At 39.7% G+C, this 21,759-nt stretch overlaps 1 protein-coding gene across 1 annotated transcript in view; it reads left to right on the plus strand.

Annotated features, from left to right (window-relative positions):
* Nucleotides 1-2,046: 2,046 nt before the first annotated feature.
* The window catches only part of LOC147891106 (homeobox protein knotted-1-like 7), a 58,059-nt gene continuing 38,346 nt past the window's right edge, over nt 2,047-21,759 (plus strand). The window contains exons 1-2 of the mRNA XM_087389109.1: nt 2,047-3,321; nt 3,407-3,699. Of these exons, the coding sequence (XP_087245235.1) occupies nt 2,859-3,321; nt 3,407-3,699 (756 nt within the window). The 5' untranslated portion in view covers nt 2,047-2,858. The remainder of the gene's footprint in view (nt 3,322-3,406; nt 3,700-21,759) is intronic.

A 21,759-nucleotide genomic window follows, 5' to 3' on the forward strand; every position in this document is an offset into this window, starting at 1 on the left:
CAGCTTTTCGAAAAAGAAAAAAAAAAATTGGAGGGAGACAAGAAACAGAATCGATCCGGACTCCGATGCTTGTTGGTACCCATCTAGTGGCAGGCACGAGAGTACGTCATACTACGTAGTAATTCAAAATTTCCCGGCGTGCTTTGTCCAATTGATGGACGAAATTTCACATGGGAGAGGAGGACATCGATCTTTACGAATTTGCTGGAGAGTCGAGGACTCCTGGTCCTTGTTGCTTGGAGCCCTTAACCTTCCGTAATCCGGCTGGGGAATTCGTGTAACACGTATAATAGCCATTTTAAACTACGATCTGTGCTCAGAGTTGCTTTATCATGGCTAATTTCAGATCACATTTGCCCGATATAGGAGGGCGGATGATACATAAGGTGTGTGATATGAGCTTATGGTCTTGAATGAAAGCCTAGCAACAAACGGTCCTGATGGTTGTGATTATAATTGACACGATATAGTCGCCGTTTTGAAGCGAAGCTGTACATCGAGGGTTGAGAATCTTCGGAAAATCTTCTTGGATCTTCTTATTGTAGATATTGTGAACGCGTTTTCTTGATAGTAGCTCGTGTGATTTTGCTTTCAGCTACCGCTTCTTCACTGACCCGAAATCAATTTGTCAATGTTCCGGGACGTTGGTTACGCGGTCAGAAAATGTACAAGCAACAATACGTTAGGCTGTATAAAAAATACCTTCTTGCAAGATCATTCATCTTCTCCATTAATGGTGTTCGAATTTCGGTTTGTTCATTTATCTGGCCTGCAAAAAGGTAACAAGAGCCAAGTATTGAGTACGTACTTGCGGATTGCAAGTTGCCCGCAGAGTGCAATGCAACTTGCTACGTATACGTAAATTAATGGACGCAGAGTTACTTTTACCAATGCTGTACTACGTGGATAGATCGTTCAAACTTTATACTGTGCGTTATTTAGATCTGGTGCAGGATAGATTACGATCTTCATCGATTCTTTACTGCGCATTCGATGCTGATGAGAACGGATTGCAGGAAAATGGCATTGGATTTCGAAGCTTGGAGGATGAATTCCAGATGTTCCAGGTTTCGGGGCGGCACAATTTTTTTGAACGGGTATGCTGCCTTTTTCAGAAAATTCAAGCCAAAAGAAGAAAAAGGAACTCGTCGATTTGATTAGGGGAACCTTCAAGCTTTGCACCTTAAACTTTCCCACTAAAAAATGTTCTAAACTTACATATTCGGACTTTGTTTAACATACATAAATAGGATGGCATGTTCTTACGTACTTAACATGCAAAATTGAGAATTTGTGCAATTTGAGGACGTCTAGTAAGCCATTTAATTGAGAATTTGTGCAACTCCCATTGCATTAACCATTTTAAAAAGAATTTAGGCAATTAACCATGATGGGTCATTTGTGAATGTTGTTACACAAGTGGTGGAGGTAATAGCTTGCATAAGTAGACGAGTTTGGGGACAAAGGTAACATTGGAAAGACGTCACATACAGACTCGATAGTGTGCTTTTGCAATATCCCTTTGTGTCCCTCAAAATTAAGAGGGTGATCAGGATTTAACCCGTGTACTTAAAAGATTAAATCAAGAGCTTTTTTAAATCTTTTTTTTTTAAAACAGGCAATCAGAGATTTAACCTGAGATGTACGCCACGTGGCGAGGCAACGCAGTGGCACGTGGCAAGGGCCCGCGTGAGTCGCGGCGGTAAAGGGGGAGTGTTTGTCGGTGGGACAACAGGAACTGGGGACGTGGACGAATGGCACGTGGCAGCATCGTGTCCCGCAAGATGGCGACAGAGGAGCGGGGGGATAGGTCACAGGGGTCCGTCACCATCTTTTAGAGGAACAGCCAAATGTGGAGTTGGGGTGGTCCGCCAAAAAAGAAAAACCTCGGCCGTCACCTTTCTTCTACAGCGCAAAATCTTTTCTTCTACAGCGCAGCCACAAACAAACATCCCCACCTGCACCACCTTTCTTTTCACATCCGTCGTCGTCGTGCAGACAAAGCTTTGACAACCCATCGCTTCATGGTTCTCCCACCTGCAGACAACCATCCTCCATTTTCCATTTTTCAAAAGCTTCCCGTCCCTTCCAATCGTTTCATGCACGCGCACCTGCACCCATGCCTCCCAGCTTCCACCCTCATCTCTCCCCGCCTACCCTGTAGCTCCTTTTCAACCTCTAGAGTCTACATTGTCTCTTTCTGTCGTTTCAGTAGTCTTCTCCTTTGCCTCCGCATTGGTCCCGGTTCATATCATGCTTTCTGCCATCCTTATTTCCCCTCTCATTCGCAGTTGATCTTACCCTATCGCTCAAGCTACTGACTGCAAGCGCTCGTGAACCGTTGCGCACTTTTGTGCATAACTCGCTTGCATTATTAGCCAGGCTTCTTCTAGCCGTACTTCCTGTCCATCGGAAATCAAAATCCTGATCCTCGCCTTTAGAGTCGGAAATCAGAATCCTGATTCTGACCTCCCGAACGAGACGAAGCACCAGGCATTGCAGCAGGCTTGCACAACATCTACAATCTTGTGGAAGCTGCACCAATCGCTACTAGTTACCGCGGACCTTTAGTGCCTTTTTCACGGCACCTAAGTTAACGAAAACCCACAATTCCGACGCTCCTACAAGGATGATGAAACTTGCAAATATGTGAGATCATCAGTTTGACTAGCACCGCCAGTCCAGGACTCCAGCTCCAACATCGACGGCTGGTAATAAACCAGGGATAGATCGGTAAAATCAGGCAGGTGCGCGTGAAAGATGCAGATCTTGTGGCGTAGCTTATAGTTCGATTCCTCTCAATCCAGCTCTAGTGGCAGTGAATTATTCGTGAGAGACGGCTGGATGTTGGTTTCGCCATGACGGTGACCTTGGAGAAGGTTGCTTGCCTAGATCAGCAAGAGAATTCGAGCCTCAACAGCGCACAGAAAGACCAAATGGCCCAGACTGCTTCGAATTCCAAGTCGAGCAGCTGGCCACAAGGCAAGCAGACGAACGCCTCCCCTGATCCAGTTACCTTGGTATTTAGCGACGATGTCCGCGCGCAGCAGCCAGAACGAGGATGTGGTGCTCATAAGGTGCCTTCGTCAAACACGACAGTGGAAGGTGAAACGAAGGTTGATATGCCCGTTTGGATGATCAATTCTTCCTCCAAGCCGTCACAGAACCGCCTCAAATGGTGCGGATGTCTTGCTTCCTCTCAATGTTCCCATTTCAGCGAATCCTACGTACCAGACACGGCCATCTCTTCCCCCTCCAACGGACAGTGGGTGCCATTACCTTCCTTCGTTCCTGATGGAGCTCAACAGCTTCACCAACAAGGTACCGTCATCTAGCTTGCCATGTTTTTGAGACCATTTAATTGCGAATTGCACACTGTAAAAGATGTTCTCACCATTTTATGCAGGTATGAAAAATGCTCCCAGCAGCCTTGGTGAGAAGAGAGAGAATCTACGGGAGCCGTTTCACTCCGATGTTAGGCAAGTTGCAAAGTTAAAAGCGCAGATTTTGTCGCATCCCATGTACGAACAATTGCTCGCGACGCACATTGATTCTTTGCGTGTGGCAACACCTATCGACCATCTGGAAACCATAGAGGCACAGATCGCAACGATGCATCATATATCCGCTAGATATTCCATGCTTGGCCACAGCGCACCTCTTGTGGGCGAGGAGAAAGACGAGCTTGATCGTTTTATGGTAAGCCTCAAACCCTAGCATTTCGCTTGCATTACAATTTCTTGTTTGCCTTCTTGGCTTCCGTAAACACTGCTGTCGAGATGCGCTATCCATTTCATAGCATGCATGCACATGCACAAAAATGTAGATAACAGACGGAGCACTGTGCCGGAAGGACACAGACTAGCCCTGTTGCTTCCATTTCGCTCTACTCTCGCTTATATAAACCCAGTGATACTTAGAGAAAACTAAAGTTTCTGTAGAAATTTCTACACGCAGCGTGTAATTAAATCATCGACTTCCCACCCCACTCCTGCTTCCAAAAGTATTGGATTGCAGGATTCCACAATGGCTTCTGAAACCTAAAATTTTCATTAGGAAGGCAGTATAGTGAGATCAATACAAAATTCAAGCTCTGATAGAGCCACGTGTCACACTATTCTGGTCGAGCCACGAGCCATGTTTATAAAGCAGAATAGAGCCACGAGCCATGTTTATAAAGCGTCTTTATTAACTGACTAAAGAATCTCGCTATTGCCTTCCCAAAGCCTAGCCCTTCTTCTAATTTGTATCCCTCCCTTTGTGCCACCACCGCCACCCATAGCGTTAGCACAGGCCCCATGTTGAACCTAATCTTGTCTCGCTCCTCCCCGTTTTCCTGGTAGTCTCATTTTGGGCTCCCTTTCCAACCCTCTTCCACTTCCACCTCTAACTTTGTAGGCGACGTTGCGCTCTTGCTTGTCTCGCCTTTTTGCTTTAGTTCTCCTAGCTCTAAGCTTGAGAAATATTAACATAAGTGTCTACACTTGAATTGAGCTTTGTTCTTGCTAACACAAAACATACCTGGTAGCTTAGCTTTGTCGATCTCTCACTTTTCAGCTGCAGGCTGTGTCTTTCTCCGGCCGTGAATTGTTACAAGACTGCAAGTTGGACAAGCTGGAAACAACCTACACAAAGTTCTTGATGGAGCAAAAGGAAGACCAACAGGGGCTGAAGAAAAATTATAGCAACTGGGGTGAGCTAAAAGCTGACATCGCAAAGTTCTTGATCGTGCAAAAACAAGATCAGCAAGGGCTGAAGCAAAAGGGTAGGTACAACTTACAAGATTGCAAGCTAAAAGCAGACAACACAAAGTTCTTGATCGTGCAAAAGCAACACCAGTAGCAGGAGTTGAAGCAAAACTGAAGGCCATACAAAACATCGAATAAAAGTTTTTGATGTTCTTGGCAGTTTGCTTCATGAAATTTGTGGTTGCTGGTGCTCATTCTCCTAAACTGAGAACTTGGATGTAAGGAGCATCGATTATCTTCCAAGCAAGTGCAAATAACCAGCTCTAAACCTTGAGTCGAGAATTTGCACTACATTTATGACCAAGAATTGATGAATTCTGAGAATTGGATTCTTGCAAGCAATAATAGAGAGTCATGGGTGCACAAGATTTCTTTCTTCGCACTAGTTTGGAATGGCTCTTCTGAAAACATAGGACATACCTTTCAGTGATCCGATCGATCTTAAGTTTGATTGGATCTAAACTTGGTACCTTGTAGCAGATTGCATGCCTAGAAGAGGATGCCTGCTACTACTAGGAGTGGGAAGCACAAGAAATAGGCCTTGCTAAAGGTTACACGTTGGCAGAGTCGGATAGATGTCCCCTTCAACATTGAAGGTCTTCTACAAAATGTGAGTTGATGATTGAGGGTAATGAAGCTTGCTAGCTCATAAAAATTTATAGAGAGCAAAGATTCTAATGAACATTAAGCTTTGGGCCCAAAGCATAAAAAGCAAATTTAAATGTGCAAAGGAGATTTTGTATTACAAAGACTTGCTGGTGGAGTAAAGAGCTACAAAGGGTAGTAAACTCAAGGTTGCGAGCATAGTATGTAAAGGTAAAGCCACAAGGCATGCAGAGGCTTTGACGACTACTGGCAGATTTCTCAAAGGCATCTCTCCCCCACTTGCATGTAGTTTCACTAATCTAAACATGCTACTGCCACAAAGAGATTGTAGAGTGTCATATAATTTGTAGGTGGCTACAAAGAAAAAAGAGAAGAGGTAGAGCATTTGATGGGCTACTGCCTACGCAGGTGTGGGCACCAAGGCTGCCAATGCCCTGAAGACCTTAAGTCTCAAAGGCTAGCTGGCATAGCTTGCTAGGCTCTAGCGGATGGCTATTCGAGAGACAAAGATGGATTGTTGGTTGGTGACCCGAGGTAGAGAGTAGAATGTAGAATGTCACAGTATGCTTGTAGACAATTAGATGGAGCTGTTAAAAAAGCTACAGAGAAGACTGTGGCGGGGAATATATATGCATGCAATTTACAGGCTGTAGCGTACCAAGGAAGGGAATAAAGGGTTTGGACTCTGGAGGTGCAACAAGCAGGGGAATTTTTGGCATGTCTATTCAACCTCCATACACCATTGTGCAATGGGGTACAATTCAAGGCAATCAATGAGCCTCACACTCACTTCTCTATCTCTGTTCAACAGGAGAGACCTCTATTCACAATGGTTTTAAGTGCTTGCCCTTCCTTAGCATGTGGCCTAAATTTTTAGGCAGGCAACATAGTGCCATCGAACACAAAATCCAAGCTCTCCTTAAGCTATGTGTCCCTCTATTTTAAAAAAAAAGACATATTATGCAACAACAATATTCTTTAGAAAAGACATATTATGCAATGTGCAAAATACATGATGCAAGATTCCAAGGAATGCACAGACATTATGTGATTTCCTAAATACATGATACAAGATCCCAAATAACGGCACATTTCTTGGTCTTATAATTTTTGGAGAGAAAGCATGCCAACTCTCCCCCCACATGAACATGTAGTTACACGAACATGTGGTTATATATAATGTGAAATTTGTGCCCAGATGATCATGTTTTCACATGATTATATAGTTATATATATAGCTAACTTTATATCCACATGCCAACTCTCTATCCATATCAATGTTTTTACATTTGCAATGTAGGCTGGGGATCTGACTTACGATCAATTAACACGGCTTGTCATCTACACCAATATCATGTGGATTGCAAGCATTTGATGTGTGTAATTATCTACAAGCACATTTAAAGACTAGGTACTTTTATATTCTAATTTGATGTCATTCAGAGAAATGAAGTGAACATCATTTACTGAAAAATGAGTATGTGCTTATCATAATAGTATCCGAAAAGACAATTATACACTAGTGTTCCATCATGGCCATTCATCGATACATATTTAGAAGAGTGGCAAAAGATGTTCTCCAAATTTATATAAAAAATGAATACTTCTCGAGTTGCACCCTCAAACATCAACTCATCATTCACTTTCACAATCTAACAGCTCCCTGCCCGGATCTAGTTCAGACATGGTTGAGTGATCACGAGAGTGCTCACATATCTTTAGCTTGCATGCTATTTCAATTCGTTCTCACTTTACTTGCATTTGGACCTTGATAAATTGTCTATTACAAGATAGGTCTTTTGATTACCTACTAGCTATTAATTCTTGGTTTTCTTTATCCTTATGTTAGTTGCAATTTCTCCATGATTATCATTATTTCGGTCACTTGAATTGATCATCTAGCAAATCATCAACCTCCATCTAGATTCTTATTTTATTCTCATAGAAAGACATCCCAAATAGCTTCTCATTGAGCCTCTCGTGCCACTTATAATGAAGCTTGCAATGTAAATAATACTGGTGAAATCTGCCATAGTTGCTATGCAATGAACAGAGTCCTAGTCTTTCATCACCTACCACATTTCCAACAAGATACCAATAATGTCTCTTTACTACAAATATCTATAGCAAGGAGATGAAGACCAAAACAAATCTAGGATATTTTGAGATATAAATGCATGCCTACCAAAACTGGAGCTTGCTTGATTACATAAAAGAGCTTGCAATTTATATTTAAGCCAAACTACACCAATGGTCTACCTCAAGAATCACTAATACTACACCAGCCACCTATTGAAAACACTATATCTGACATTTTATAGGGTGGTAATGCACACATTCTCTGTTTTAGTAAGTTATTTGATAGCTTGAATGTGATGAATGTGCCTTGGAGCTCCCATTCTTTGAAAGGACATTTTCTTCTTGCAAAGAAGGCAACCATAGATAATGATTGTCTAAAACACATGCATATTTAAACACCTACCTGGGCAAATGCTCACCCTTTATTTTCCTACATTGCTTCGCATAATACATACACAATTTAATATTGGATGCATGATGATTTGTTTGTGGCCTCCTTTTTCTAAGCATTATTGATACCTAGTGTGTCTTAAATTAGATTGAGGCATTCCTATGATATTCTTTTTAAGACCGCATTTCTTTTCATACTATTTAATTATGGAAATACACTTTCCCCTCATGGTGGCCATGCTATAGTTAGTTGCATTCACTAGTATGAATATCTGATTCCTCATTATGGGTCTCCAAGGTGTTGAGTTATGAAATTTGGTAAATTGCAAGAAAATTGTAAAATCAAATTGCGAAGAATAAAGCTCAGATTTTATAATAAAGATTACAAGAGATTTCTCTCCTTGATAGGAGGCCCATGACACTAGGAGCACATAGTCTCATCCTACTAGTAATTTTATTTTATTCACTACTGGTTGACAACCAAAATCACCCACTCCAAATAAACCCACACCTATTAAGGTTTACTCTCTCATTAAACCCCAAAGATCCCAGTTTATAGCATGAATGCCAAGGTTTATTGACAAGGAGAATTAACAATAGGAAGTACCAAATTGGATGACCATGTGATCTTACCACTCTCCAAGGATAGTTGAAAATGTGTCAAGTTCTTCCTCTTCTATATCTCCTAGTTTGCCAAATTGGTACTACTTTTATATAACAAATCCATCATTGACCATGTGGATTTAAAGTAAAAGTTAATGAGCCAAATGTATAGCCACAAGCTCCCTAAAATAAATCCTTATGCTACAATCTCCAAGTATGCAAAGAAGAAAGCCCTTTAGAGAAGATACAAAAATGAAAAATGTAGGGTCACAGTTCACGTGTAAGAAGAATGAAATGAGGCACATGGAATGAAGCAAGGTACATCCTTCAGCTTAATTCAAGAAGTGAGAGTTGTTCCAAACAAACACAATACATCTACTATGTAGCAAACATAGGATTTAGAATCGACTTGAATCAACTCTATAAGGTGATCCATGCGTTGTTTCTTTAAAAAAATGATAAAAGTTTGAGGGAATCAATTAATCAAATTGAAAATGAATCTGTTAGGGACCACTACCTCACAAATGAGCCTTAATTGAGGAGGATTAAGAGGCTAGTGATGATTCATATTCATTCATCGAAGGAAAAGCTAAAGTCTAAAGAGGCAATTTGGTCTTTAAGGAATAATAATGAATTACATGCTCAACATGACTTTGACTTTCATCAATTTGATGCATTTGATAATAGCACTCGAACAAATGGTACATCTATCAAGCATTTATCAATTAGAGGTCAAGCAAATTCATAGGATTCTCAAAGTCTATGTTGGAGGCAAAGAATCCCAAATTGATTTTAGAAGACAAGTTGACTTGTAGGCATTCATTACAACCAGCGAGGAGCCATTGACGACTCACAAATTTTGCCATGAGTTAGGGGTAAATCTCCTTAATTTCTATAAGAAATTATAGCCCCAATCAAGGATTGACAATATTGTGTATCAATTCAAGGTCCGTAAGGAGAGGAGCTTGCTATGTGTGTAATAACACACATTGTATTGCACATAGTGAGAGTCTTGCATACACTCAAGCACTCTGCACTAGTCTAGGACTAAGATAATGGATAGAAATGAGGAGTAAGTAGCAAAGCAGACACAGGGAGTCACAAACGAGTCACAAACTGCAAGTGATCTTCTGAAGCGCTTAGAACTTCCAAGCTATGTTCGAATAGTCATGAGCTATAAGACAAGAAAGTGTAAGCATTTCATCAATTCAAGAATGTAGGGTCCACATCATTGTTGCAATCAATCATAATGCTATTATAATAGTTCAACATTAGTTGAATAAGATTAAATCCCCTTGATGGCTATGTGTAATCAAGAATCAGGTTTTGTGTGATTGATATTTTAGAATTCATGTGCATTGTATCATTCTTCTACTGTATTTGATAACCCATTGAAGTAGTGTCTGTGTGATCAAAATTTGAGAATTCACATGCTTTATATCATTCTTCTACTATATTTGATAGCTAATTGAAGTAGGGTTATGATTCGAGAAACTTTCTCCGATGAGGCATCTCTAAAAATAATAACCCATTTTCACTCTACTTCATCCATGGATTTTTTTGTCAAAGTTATTATATTAATATACAATATTGGTGAAAGTTTATCAAGCTACTTTTTTAATATTGACAAAACATAGTACGATTTAATATATATATTCTTTTAAATTTCTAGGTAAAATAGGTAAATCCTAGTGAAATTTTTAAAATTTTGGCATTAAAGTTTCAAATCTTGGCAAATGTTTCATATTTTCATTTTTATTAGGGCATATAAACTTTCAATGCAAATATAATAGTTTTACTTCTTAATGAAACTAACATGAAAAAACCTTCCATGGATTCATCCAAGGGAATCTCGTTAGCATGAAACATCTTTTCATCACCCAAGTAATGAAGAGGTATAATTACCTGATGACATTCACTTCTTCACATTGTCCGACTCTTCTTTTTGTTTTCTATATCTCTACCTTCCAAGAATTTAATTTGACATTCCTTGATTGATTTTGAATCAAAATGGGCCTTCTCACTTTGTGGCCCTTGGTCTACCATAGTTGAAACATGTTTCTACCTCCTACTTGATCTTGTATTTACAAACCTCAAGCCCCTCATCCAACTTAGTATTATAAAGTTTTCCTTTTCCATTCGCTTTTTTTAGGAAGCTCGTTTGTCTCCATGTTTATTAGCTTATACTCCCAAGCCTCTTCCTATAGGTGCAACAAAACTAGCTCTTTCAATGAGACTAGCTGAGTTTTGGTTATCACACACCCTTTGTAGCTTCATGTTGGAGATATATTTAGCCTTGAGGCCAAGTATTAGGACATTGTCATTTACCTTGAACATAACCTTTAGTACCTTCATCCATGCCTTTGCTGATGTTTTGGTTACTTATATGCATGGAACAATAGCATCCATAGATTTATCAATGATAATTATCAGGCCTCTACATCTCACACTACCCAATCTTGTGATGTAACTAGACTTGTTGCAATAGTGTAACTGCTCCACTAGCATCCTGGGCCTCCTTCAGTCTCAACTCTATTTTGGTAGTAATTCGCCAGATAAATCTAACAACCAAGTAAGTCTAGAATTTCATTTTCCATAATGGATAGTTAGACTTGTTGAGCTTGGTCCAATCTCCCCAAAGTTAGGTATGGTCATCTAGCTATCTAGCTTGAGTTAATCCTTTTGTGACCATTAAAATTTAAAACGTAATTAAACAATGATACTCTTTAAGGTGAGAGGAATTTATTCATCCAACATTGATGTAGAATTTGAAAGCTTTTTAAAACTTGTCTCCTACTGCATCAAGCCTAGACGATGTTGCTGTAACATCAGACTATTCGCTACATGCATAGTGGTGCATCGAATCACACATCAAAGACTCAGGAGTGGTTCCAAATCATCATCAAAGTGATTCTAATAAAGTATCATTGTGGATAACAATCAAACTCTGAGGGGGTAGGGGGCTCCCTACATGCTAAGACCTTATATATCACGAGCATTCAAGAGGTATTATTGAAAACCATTATTTATAAATTATAAGGCTTACAAATGAACCCACTTGTTGTTTTTTTCCAACTTTTAAGAAATGAGATGAGCATGGTATTCAACAAATATTATGTTGTGATTTAATCCAAAGACATAAAAACAATGATTGCCAAAGAATAGAGTTATGTGCTACATGCTAGTTTAAGACAAGCTGACACATGAGAGATTCAACCATGCTGAATATTCACTTCTAGATGCAATGTAGAAATCTAAAATGGTGAAAAGTCTCACACAATTTGTCAATAATCATGGAATATGTGGGGCTTCCATGCAAGGCAAGCAGCCCTAGCATTTTCTCTTGGCAATGGCCATTATATGAGCCACAAAACCACTAGAATTAACTCGCTCTAATATTTTTAGGTTGATTCCCATCAGATCTCATGCCAAATCAGAGTACTTCCTCACACTCATTGACAACTTTATGTGGACAATATGGATATATCTCCAAGGTAGATCATGAGCCTTGGAAGAAAGTGTTGAGAGAGAAGAAGAAGAGACGATAGACACACCAAATAGATTCCCAAAGACTGATTCATATTGATCACAAGTTACACATATATAGGTGAGACCTAGTTCAAGTAAGAGCGAGCTATATATAGCTCTAACACCCCCACTCAAACAAAGGTCTCTAGCTATGGATGAAAAAACCCTTGGGGAGCACAAGTGAAAAACCCGAGCTCTTATATACAAGTATACAAGTTCGATGCATTTGTACAATTATTTACAAGTATGTAATGTTGATCATAAATTGCCAGCAATGCAGATGTGCATCTACGTACAAATGTTAAAAGTCACCCATAGGTGTGTTAATCTTCAAAGAGAGAAGCTGCAAGAACTCCAAGTTTTGATCATAACACTGTGAAGCATGCGCCTCACTAAGTCCTTTAGTGATAATGTCCACAATCATCTAAGAAGTGGGACAATGTTCAATCATTATCATCCCTTTCTTCGCTTCATGTCTGACATAATGATAATGAACAACAATATGCTTGGATTTGTTATGTTGAATAGAACATAGTCTTTAGCTAGACTAATGGCACTTTGATAATCACATCTAAGAGGAGTACTGAATGAGGGAGGATGTCCAATATCTATAAGCAATTGGCACATCCAAACCAATTCTCAAGCTGCTAGAGAGGCTGCTACATACTCAGATTATGTGGTAGAAACAACGACATAACATTGCTTCTTACTTGCCCAAGAGACCAAGCAACCATTGATAAAGAAGCAATTAATGCTTGTAGACTACATAGAGAAGTGAGAGCTTGCCCAATCTACATCTGTATATCCCAAAAGATCGACACATCGCAAAAGAAGATTCTGTATGAGGTTGATAAACTAATCCAAAGTCGGAAGTTCCTGTCAAATACTTTAGAACACGTTTTCTTGGAGACCAATGTTGCATTGAGGAAGCAGCCAGATATTTACCTAGAAAATTGGTAGTAAAAAGAATATCTGGTTGAGTGTTCAACCTGACAAACTATAGGCAACCAAAAAGATTGGCATAGGGTTGATGTGAAACCAACACATCATGAGTCGATCGAGTATTTTTGCTAGAGCTCACAAGACAAGAAGTGGTCGTAGAGTGAGCATTCATCAAGCTAAGCTTTTGAACTACATCTTGAATTAATTTTGTTTGTTGAAGTGGTAGAATTACCTTGTGACAATATCGCTAAGCTTGAATACCAAGACATCAATGAATGTCACCAAGATCAACCATATCAAATGCTGAGGATAAAATTTTCTTGACATGTTGCAGGAAACTGAGATTGTTGGAAACAAGTATGGTGTCATCCACACCATACTGAGATTAAAAAATCATATTCAGCTTCCACGGCCTCTTGCCATTGACTCTTTTGCACTAAAGAGATAGCTTCTGTATAAGTAGTAGGGTCTTCATGAGCAACCATTGCATGATAAATGATTTTAAAGTCATCAACAGAATCATGAGGAGAACCATGTTCAAAATGAATAGGCAGATCAACATAAATATCAACACTATCATCAGAATCCTATGTGTGTGCAAGATCCAAATCAAGATTGTCAACACATTGCTTTGTAGATGGAGTAAGAGCAATGCCATCAGATGAAGGAGTAGTAATGACATCAGAAGTAGATTCATTATCAAATAGAAAAGAAAAGGCAATAAGCAAGGACTCAGTATCCTTTGCATCCTCGGTAGACCATGTCCCATTAACTACTCATTGAATATGGCATCACGATTGATTATCACCTTCTTAGAAGAGGGGTCATAGAATTTATAACCTTTGGAAAATCAGGAAAATATCCAATGAATATGACCTTCAAGCCAGGAAGATCTAGCATTTTCTGTGTCTCTTTTGGTACATGAATATAAGCAATGCAGCCAAAAGTTTGAAAATGTGATATAGGAGTTTGCTTTGTCAAATGTTGTGATTGGTATCTTACCAGAAGATGCAATTGTAGGAAGATAATTTTGCACAAAGATGGCTATTAGAATTGCTTCTGCCCAAAAGCTCTGAGATAATCTAGAATGAAGGGGCATACATCTCATAGCATCAAGAGAAGTGCGATTCTTATGCTCTGTAGCACCGTTTTGTTGAGAAGAGTATGGCACACTCAATGCAATAATCATAAAAAAGATTAGAAATATATCATCCACCGTTGTCACTATGAAGGGTCCTGATATGAAAACCAGTATGAAGTTCTGCAACAATTTTATATTGCTTGAATACTGATAAGGCCTCTTATGTCGCAAGAGAAATACAGTTGAATATCTTGAAAAATCATCAATGAAAGTGATGAAATACCTATGGAAATACTTAAATGGAGGAAATGGTCCACATATATCAATGTGAATGAGATCCAATAAAGCATATGAATGAGTTGAAGTAGGTACATGAAAGGGTTTTTGATGATACTTGCCAAGAGCATAATATTCATAGAGGCCCATGTGAGGACAAGCTGGGAGATTTATACTATCCACAAGATCATGATGATTGATAGCAAGTAGCTTGGCAAAATCTTAATGAACAAAACGATGATGCCATAGCTTGTAGTCCAGTTCACTAGGGGCTGTAACCACATTGGCAATATCATCATTTAAGGAAAGTTGAAAGAGGTTACCATGCTATTTAGCAACTGCTATGGTATGTCCATCTTTTTGAATCCGACACTGTGTGTGGTCAAAGCCAATAAAGAGACCAAGATCAAGTCGTGCAATAGAAAGAAGATTTCTCTGAAGATCTGGAACATAAAGAATGCCTTGCAAGACTCTTGTTGAAGAAAGAGTGCCAAGATGTAAATCACCAACACCCATGACCTGACAAGTAGTGTCATCGGCAAGATAAACCAATTTCTTGTGGGGAAGAGCATGACAATTATGTAACCATTGAGGTTGATATGTCATATTATCAATAGCACCAGAATCAACAATAAAAGTGGAACCATCTCGAACATGAAGTATCCTCTCTGGAGAGATAGCAGAATAGATATGATTTGCCTCTTGATGTGTATGGGCATCTTGTTGTTGTACAGCATATGCTTGATTATGTTCGCGATCATAATGCCTCTTGTAACACTGAAAGGATGGATAATTACCACCACAATATTCACAAGGACAAATTTTGGATAAGCGGGGTTGCGTAGTGGGGTAACACCATGTTCCTCATCATATTGCCGAGCCCAACAATGAGAGATAAGACTACCATGCTTATCACAATAAGAGTAATGTTCCTCAGGATATTTGAGACGATAAGAATTACCACCTCTGTATGGATGACCACCACGTCCATATTTGTACAAAGGACACTTGCGAGCAACACAAGCTATCTCTGAATCTACATCATCCATTGTTATCATGATAGTTTCATGAGGGTCTTTATGATGCTTGGGTCGTTGGGAATCCTCAATCAAATAAATACATGTTTGATCAAAATCAATCTCATTTTTGTTAGAAAGGATGGTAATAGTATTATCATATAATGGATCTTGGACTGTGTCGAGAAGATATATAGGTCACCAATTGATTTCGTGGAACAGGTGCACCAATAACATCAAGTTGATTGATGATATTCTTGAACGATGCAATATGAGTTGTCATAGGAGCTCCAATCTTCTACGGAGTGCTCAAAAGATTACAAAGATAAAGAATCTCTGTGACAAATTTCTTCTCAAAAGTAGCAACGAGATATTCCCATATTGCATGAGAAGAAGGAAGGGCACATCCAACATAAGAGAATCATGTAGAGTAGATAAAATATATTGACGAGCTGCTTTATCATGAGAATGCCGATCGACAGAGTCATATTTCCATTGCTCAAAGAGACGACCATCAGTCACAAGAGTATAATTCACAGTTGCATCAATAGGTTGGGATGGGCAGACGAGGGTGTTTTCAATATAGAGCTCTCAGATCCACTCTAAGCAACTCTTCGAAAAGATTCCCACTGCTGGTCTAGGCTGTTAGGCATAAATTAAGCACTCATAACAACCAAACAATCGGTACCTGATGCTCATTAAAGGGAGCTAACAAAAAAGTCATAGTAATTGCTTGTCAAAGGTGAGAGGCAAATGTATCATGAAGTAGTTGGATAGATTTTCTTGGAAATCAAAGCTGCCTCAGAGATCACATAGATCTCAACACATGATCTCAATTCTACTCAAGCGCACGCGATGTAAGTTACCTTGATCGCAAACCTATCATCTACGCAAGTAGTCATTTTTGGCCTACCCTTTGGGTAGCCTTAGCAACATTTCAAATTGGGCAAAGCAAAAATTAGGCATTTTTAGAATTTTTGGAAGTGCATTTTTCCTTATCTCGTGAAGTCTTCCTACACACTATCTCCACCTTTCCTCCCCCCTCCCCCATCTCTCTCTCTCTCTCTCTCTCTCTCTCTCTCTCTCTCTCTCTCTCTCTCTCTCTCTCTCTCTTTCTCTTCTCTCTCCCCCTCTATCCCTCCTTTATCTCCTACAATCTTCCTCCACACCATCTCTAGTGGACTCTTTTTTTTTTTGCTTTTTTTATCTTGGGTAGGCCTTCTAAATGATTAAATATTATTCACCTTGTTTGGCAAGCAAACCAGCTAGCGTCAAATTTTGAATTTTGAATTTTGCTAACAATACAAGATAGACATGTGGCGCCCTCCTATGGCATTCCATAACCATGTAACCACATAGGTGGTGACTTCCAAATGCTGATGTGGCATCCCCTAATGCAAACCGCTTCCTTTTTATATATAATAGCGTAGATTGGTACTACAAGACTTTTTTGTGCTATTAAAAAATAATTTTGAGGATACGCATTTACCAAGGTCACAACTCGAGTACCAAATTAGACGAGGAAAAAGAGGCAAAGAGACCAAGGCATTCAGCATCTTACATCTCACATTTAAGGACCAATGCTTTCACAAGCACACTAAGCACATACATACTAGCAGTACTTTTGTGAAAATCTTGTTGAATGGGGATTTAGGGTTGGAAATTGGAGTGTTGTCCACCTCAAAGAATGCTCCCTAAAGTTTTGTATAAAACCATTTGGAATGGCAAGGACATTGTCAAATTTGTCAAAAGATAAGGCGTTTATTCAATTATGGGGAAGTTACACCAACTATATTTGATGGTGGTACTAACTCATATAGGAATGTTCTTGTTAGTAGGTTATACTCACAAGGGAGGTGGAGAATTTCTAATCAGACTTGAGAGAGAGAGCTCAAAGAGAGATAGAGAGAGCTGGGGCCAGGGATCTATGAGGATGTATATTGATTCACTTCTTTGTATAGTTGGTTAGTCATCCACATCGTCCACTATAGGCAAGTTTGTTAGCTCGTCCTCCATTTTACCTTCTTGGCTTGTATCTTTCTTTTTCTTACATATACAAGCGATCTTGATGAGACCATTCATTGAATTATCTCATCAATAATTGTCTCATTGTTTGTTGTTTTTGGCTTCCATTTTGTTTCGCTTAGTCTCTCTCTCTCAATGGTTATGGGTCCACATCTACACTTTTGTTGATCATTGAATGTCTTATCTCAGTTGCATCAGGACCTTATGATCTCATTTGCATCCTTCTTCCTCTCAACCTTCTGAAATGGCTTTTGATCTTAGTGTATTTTAAAAACATGCATTCAAGGAGTATTTAAAAAACCCCTCGACTAAAAAATTTCCCTTAATAAAGACACACCTCTTTACTTATGAGCTAAGTGATTTTTTTCTAAAGTTGATTAAAAAACCTCTCTTGTTATTGTAAACTTGCTAAAATTTTCCAAAAAGTAAAATTAAAATACCCCTCCTTTTGAATGCACATGGTACACTAAAATTTTATGAGGTGAACCCCCCGAGCTTTTGATCTGATTGCCCTTCTCAACTCTCATGTCTTAGAATGCTTAAAAGTTCCCAATTACAAACTCTAGAAATAGAAAATTAGGATGGTATTGGAAGAAAAGGATCTATAGAGGGATGACCTCTCCTTCGAAACCCCTTCAGTAGAGGATGTAGCCAGTGGATCCAATATCCCGATTGCCAACATGGGAGGAGCTACTACACCTATAGTAAAACTAGCATACTAATCATTCCCACCAGGACTGTCCATAGTGCGACCATCAACATGGCCTCTTCAATGGACTCTATAGCATTTCGAGCCAAGGAAGATCAAGCAAAGCTCATCATCTGTCTCAGACCAAAAGATGTGCCTGCTAGCCAATTTCAAGATTGCAAAACTACCAATGAAGCTTGGGAAACTCTTTACGTGACCTACAAGGAACAAAACATCGGCATCATAGTACTCACTCTGCAACAACGGATGAGCTCGCTCAAGCTCAAACCTCAAAAAAATCAAAGCTCTAGCCCATAACAATTGGAAGCCTTTGGCACTCTTGTGCCCAAGAATCAACTGACATTCACCATCCCTGCGAGTATTCTCTCCTCTTATGACCCCTTCATCACATGTGACTATTGAAGGACGTGGTGATGCCATAACAGTTCCATCCATCAGCAACAACCGACTACTCCAAGAAGAAGCTCAATGCCAAAGTTCCATCTCCCCAATTGATCACGCACTTCTGATTACTTTGGAACTCCTTCCAAGTCCTCTAGATCCCAAGAAAGGTTTCCATAGTCACCAAGCCATCAGCTCTACCAGTAGTGATAGAATGACTCACATATCGGCCGCCCTACCGAAGACAAGACCACCAAAGTTGACCCCATCTGCTATTACTACAATCACCTTGGTCACCTTGCCAAAGATTGTCCTAAATGTGCGGAGGATATGAAGCACTATGAACAGATACAAGCACTAATTTGGCTCAGGTCCATGGGGACCATTCTCCACCCATGGAACTCATTCCCATCCTTCGATGTGCAGGTTAAAGGTCACTGTGCCTTTACCCCGGTTATGTATAATACTCAATCACATATATAAATGAATGAAAAAGAATATTATGGAGTTTTGCACCCACCAGAACTTGTGTGGCTCTCTATTTCTCTCTCTCCCTCTTCCGTTCTTGCTTCCGTTGAGAGCACTCTCAACTGGTATCAGAGCTCAGCCCTGTTCTGTTCGACGACAGAGACTCCGTATTGACTTGTAGAAGCAACTATTGCTTGCTTTTGGTGTCCATTTCACTTCAAGAGCTTGGAAACACCTTTATTCTTGAATCTGGGATCATTTCATTGGATTTCTGACTCACTGTGTCAATTTCTAAGTTTTTCTGCCTTGGTGTTGGAACTCAAGTTTGGAGCAACCATTTGCATATCTATCAGTTATAGTAAACTCAGGAAGTCCTAAAACTTCTATGTTGCTCATCACTTGCACTCCAGTGGAGTTTACAAACAGTTCTGTTTCCAAAAACGTTTTTCAGTCCATGTGTTGGACCCAGTGATTGAGACCATGGTTTCCAAAACTGTCTGTCCCATTGCGTTTCGAACACCTAAAAACCCCTATCTGTCAGTTCTTGCATGATTCGGTGGAGTATTTTTAGAGTTATAGATCTCTGTGTATTGGATTTCGTCTCTCTGTTATGCATTTTTCATTCTAAGGTTTTGAAACCTTAGATTTGTGCCACATGGCAGTGGATAAGTGTTGACTCCCATTTCTCACTCATCAGTTGGGATTTTCGAGTTCCAGCAGAAGAGATATATTTGTAGATTTTCTTGCTGAGTCCAATTATGCAATGGCGCCCATGTTTTGAGGCATCTCAGGTTCTACTTTCAGTAGCGGTCATTGCCGTAGAACCATGATTTCTTGAGAATACCTTATGCAGATCACTCTGGTTGCAGTTTGAGCCATGTGCCTCATTCGTGGTGTGCATTGGGTTGCAGTGGATGATTTATAGGCCATTTATATGCATTGCGATCCTTATTGGATGAGTTGATAGGCCAACATTGCCTTGTGGGATGCTATTTTTTATGGACGCTTTGCACATGGATGCTATTTTATGCTAAGGGACAGCTGTGACACATTTCAGGTGATGCACTGATAGTTTTATGCTCTCTTGGATGAGATATTGTTGATGCATATGCCCATGGACGGTGTTTATGCTTGAGCCATTTGGCACTTATTGGCATTTTAGATTGCCATTGCAGTTGGCATTTTCTTTTGGGCCAGATTTGCTCATATGGATGCATAGTACATGCACATGAGTCAACTGTATCTTTTGATGGTTTGAGCTTTGAGTTTTGGTGATATTTCACTCTATTGTGGCATACACGTTTGGATGCACCTAGTATTTGGTGTGATTCTCTCTTGCAGGCACTAGCATTTGGGATTTTGCTTTATTTGCATCATGGCATCCTCTTCCATGTCTGAAAAGGAGTTCTTTAACATTAAAAAGTTTGATGGGATGAACTTTTCTTTGTGGAAAGAATAGATAAGGGATGTGCTTATTCAAAAGAAGCAGATTAAACCCTTGGCAGGGATTGAAGCTAAGCTTGCAGATATGTCTGAGGATGATTGAAATGAGTTGGATGCATTAGCAAAGTCTACTATTAGACTTCATCTTGCGGAGTCAATTTATTTCATGGTAGTAAATGAGCAGACTATGGAAGATTTGTGGAAGAAACTGTGTGCCACTTATGAGAAGGAAACTGCCTCTAATAAAGTTTACCTCATGAAGAGGTTGTTTGAGGTGCAGATGAAGGAAGGGGTCTCCATTACTTCTCACTTGAATGAATTCAATATTATTTTCAGCCAGCTTCAGGCTCAGAAGATGAATTTTGATGTAGAGACTAAGGCAATATTTCTCTTATGTTCATTGCCATCCTCGTGGGTTACCTTCTATACAGCTATCAGTAACTCTGCACCTAGTGGAGTACTAAAGTTTGATGATGTTGTGGGTATTTTGTTGGCCAAGGAGATTAGACGGAAGTCTATGGATGGCAACAAGCAGGATGCGGCCTTAAATGTGCAAAGCGGCAGATCACAGTTTAGGGGGAAGTCCCAAGAAAGAGGGAAGTCTTGTAGCAAATCTAGGGCACGAAACATTGAGTGTAACCACTATGGCAAGAAGGGCCATATGAAAAAGGATTGCTATAAGCTTAAAAGAGAGCAAAAGGATAAGAAAAAGAATGAAAATTGGGGTGCAAATCAGAAGGAAGAGAGTCCAAGGGAGGACAAAGGAAAAGTGAAGTTCGAGGAGATCAATACAGTCACACATGATAGTGACAATGCCATTCTCTTCATGTCTAGTTCATCTGCAGAGTTGCTTACCACTTCAGATGATGCATATTCCCAAGATTGGATTTTCGATTCTGGTGCTTCATTCCATGTTACTCCCCAAAGGGAATGGTTCTCCACTTATGACAATGGAAAGATAGGTTGTGTGCATCTTGGAAATGACTATGCATGTGACATAGTGGGAGAAGGTGACATAAAGTTTTCTTTTGCAAATGGGTTTGCATTTGTTTTGAAACATGTGAGACATGTGTCTAAGTTGACCAAGAGTCTTATTTCAGTGGGTCAGCTAGATGATGCTAGTTTTTACACCACTTTTGGCTTTCAGAGTTGGAAAATTCAGAAGGGCTCTATGCTTTTGGCCAGGGGTGCCAAGTGTGGGACTTTGTATCCCTTACATGTATCAGGTGTATTTGATCATGTTGTTGCAATAACCGAGCAGCCAAGCACTTCTTTATGGCATTGCTGGTTGGGCCATATGAGCCAAAATGGGATGAAACTCTTATGCCATTTGGGTTATGTACCGCATTTGAGTTTCTCTGATTTTGAAATTTGTGAGCATTGTCTCTATGGGAAGCAGACTAAATCAGCCCATAAAAGAAGGGGAAAGAAAGAGTTTGGAAAGCTTGATTTGGTGCATTCAGA

The sequence above is a fragment of the Dipteris shenzhenensis genome, chromosome 18 (genome assembly GCF_047967505.1).
Source record: "Dipteris shenzhenensis isolate YYH24624 ecotype China chromosome 18, Dip_SZ_1.0, whole genome shotgun sequence".
In the NCBI taxonomy this organism is placed as follows: Eukaryota; Viridiplantae; Streptophyta; class Polypodiopsida; order Gleicheniales; family Dipteridaceae; genus Dipteris; species Dipteris shenzhenensis.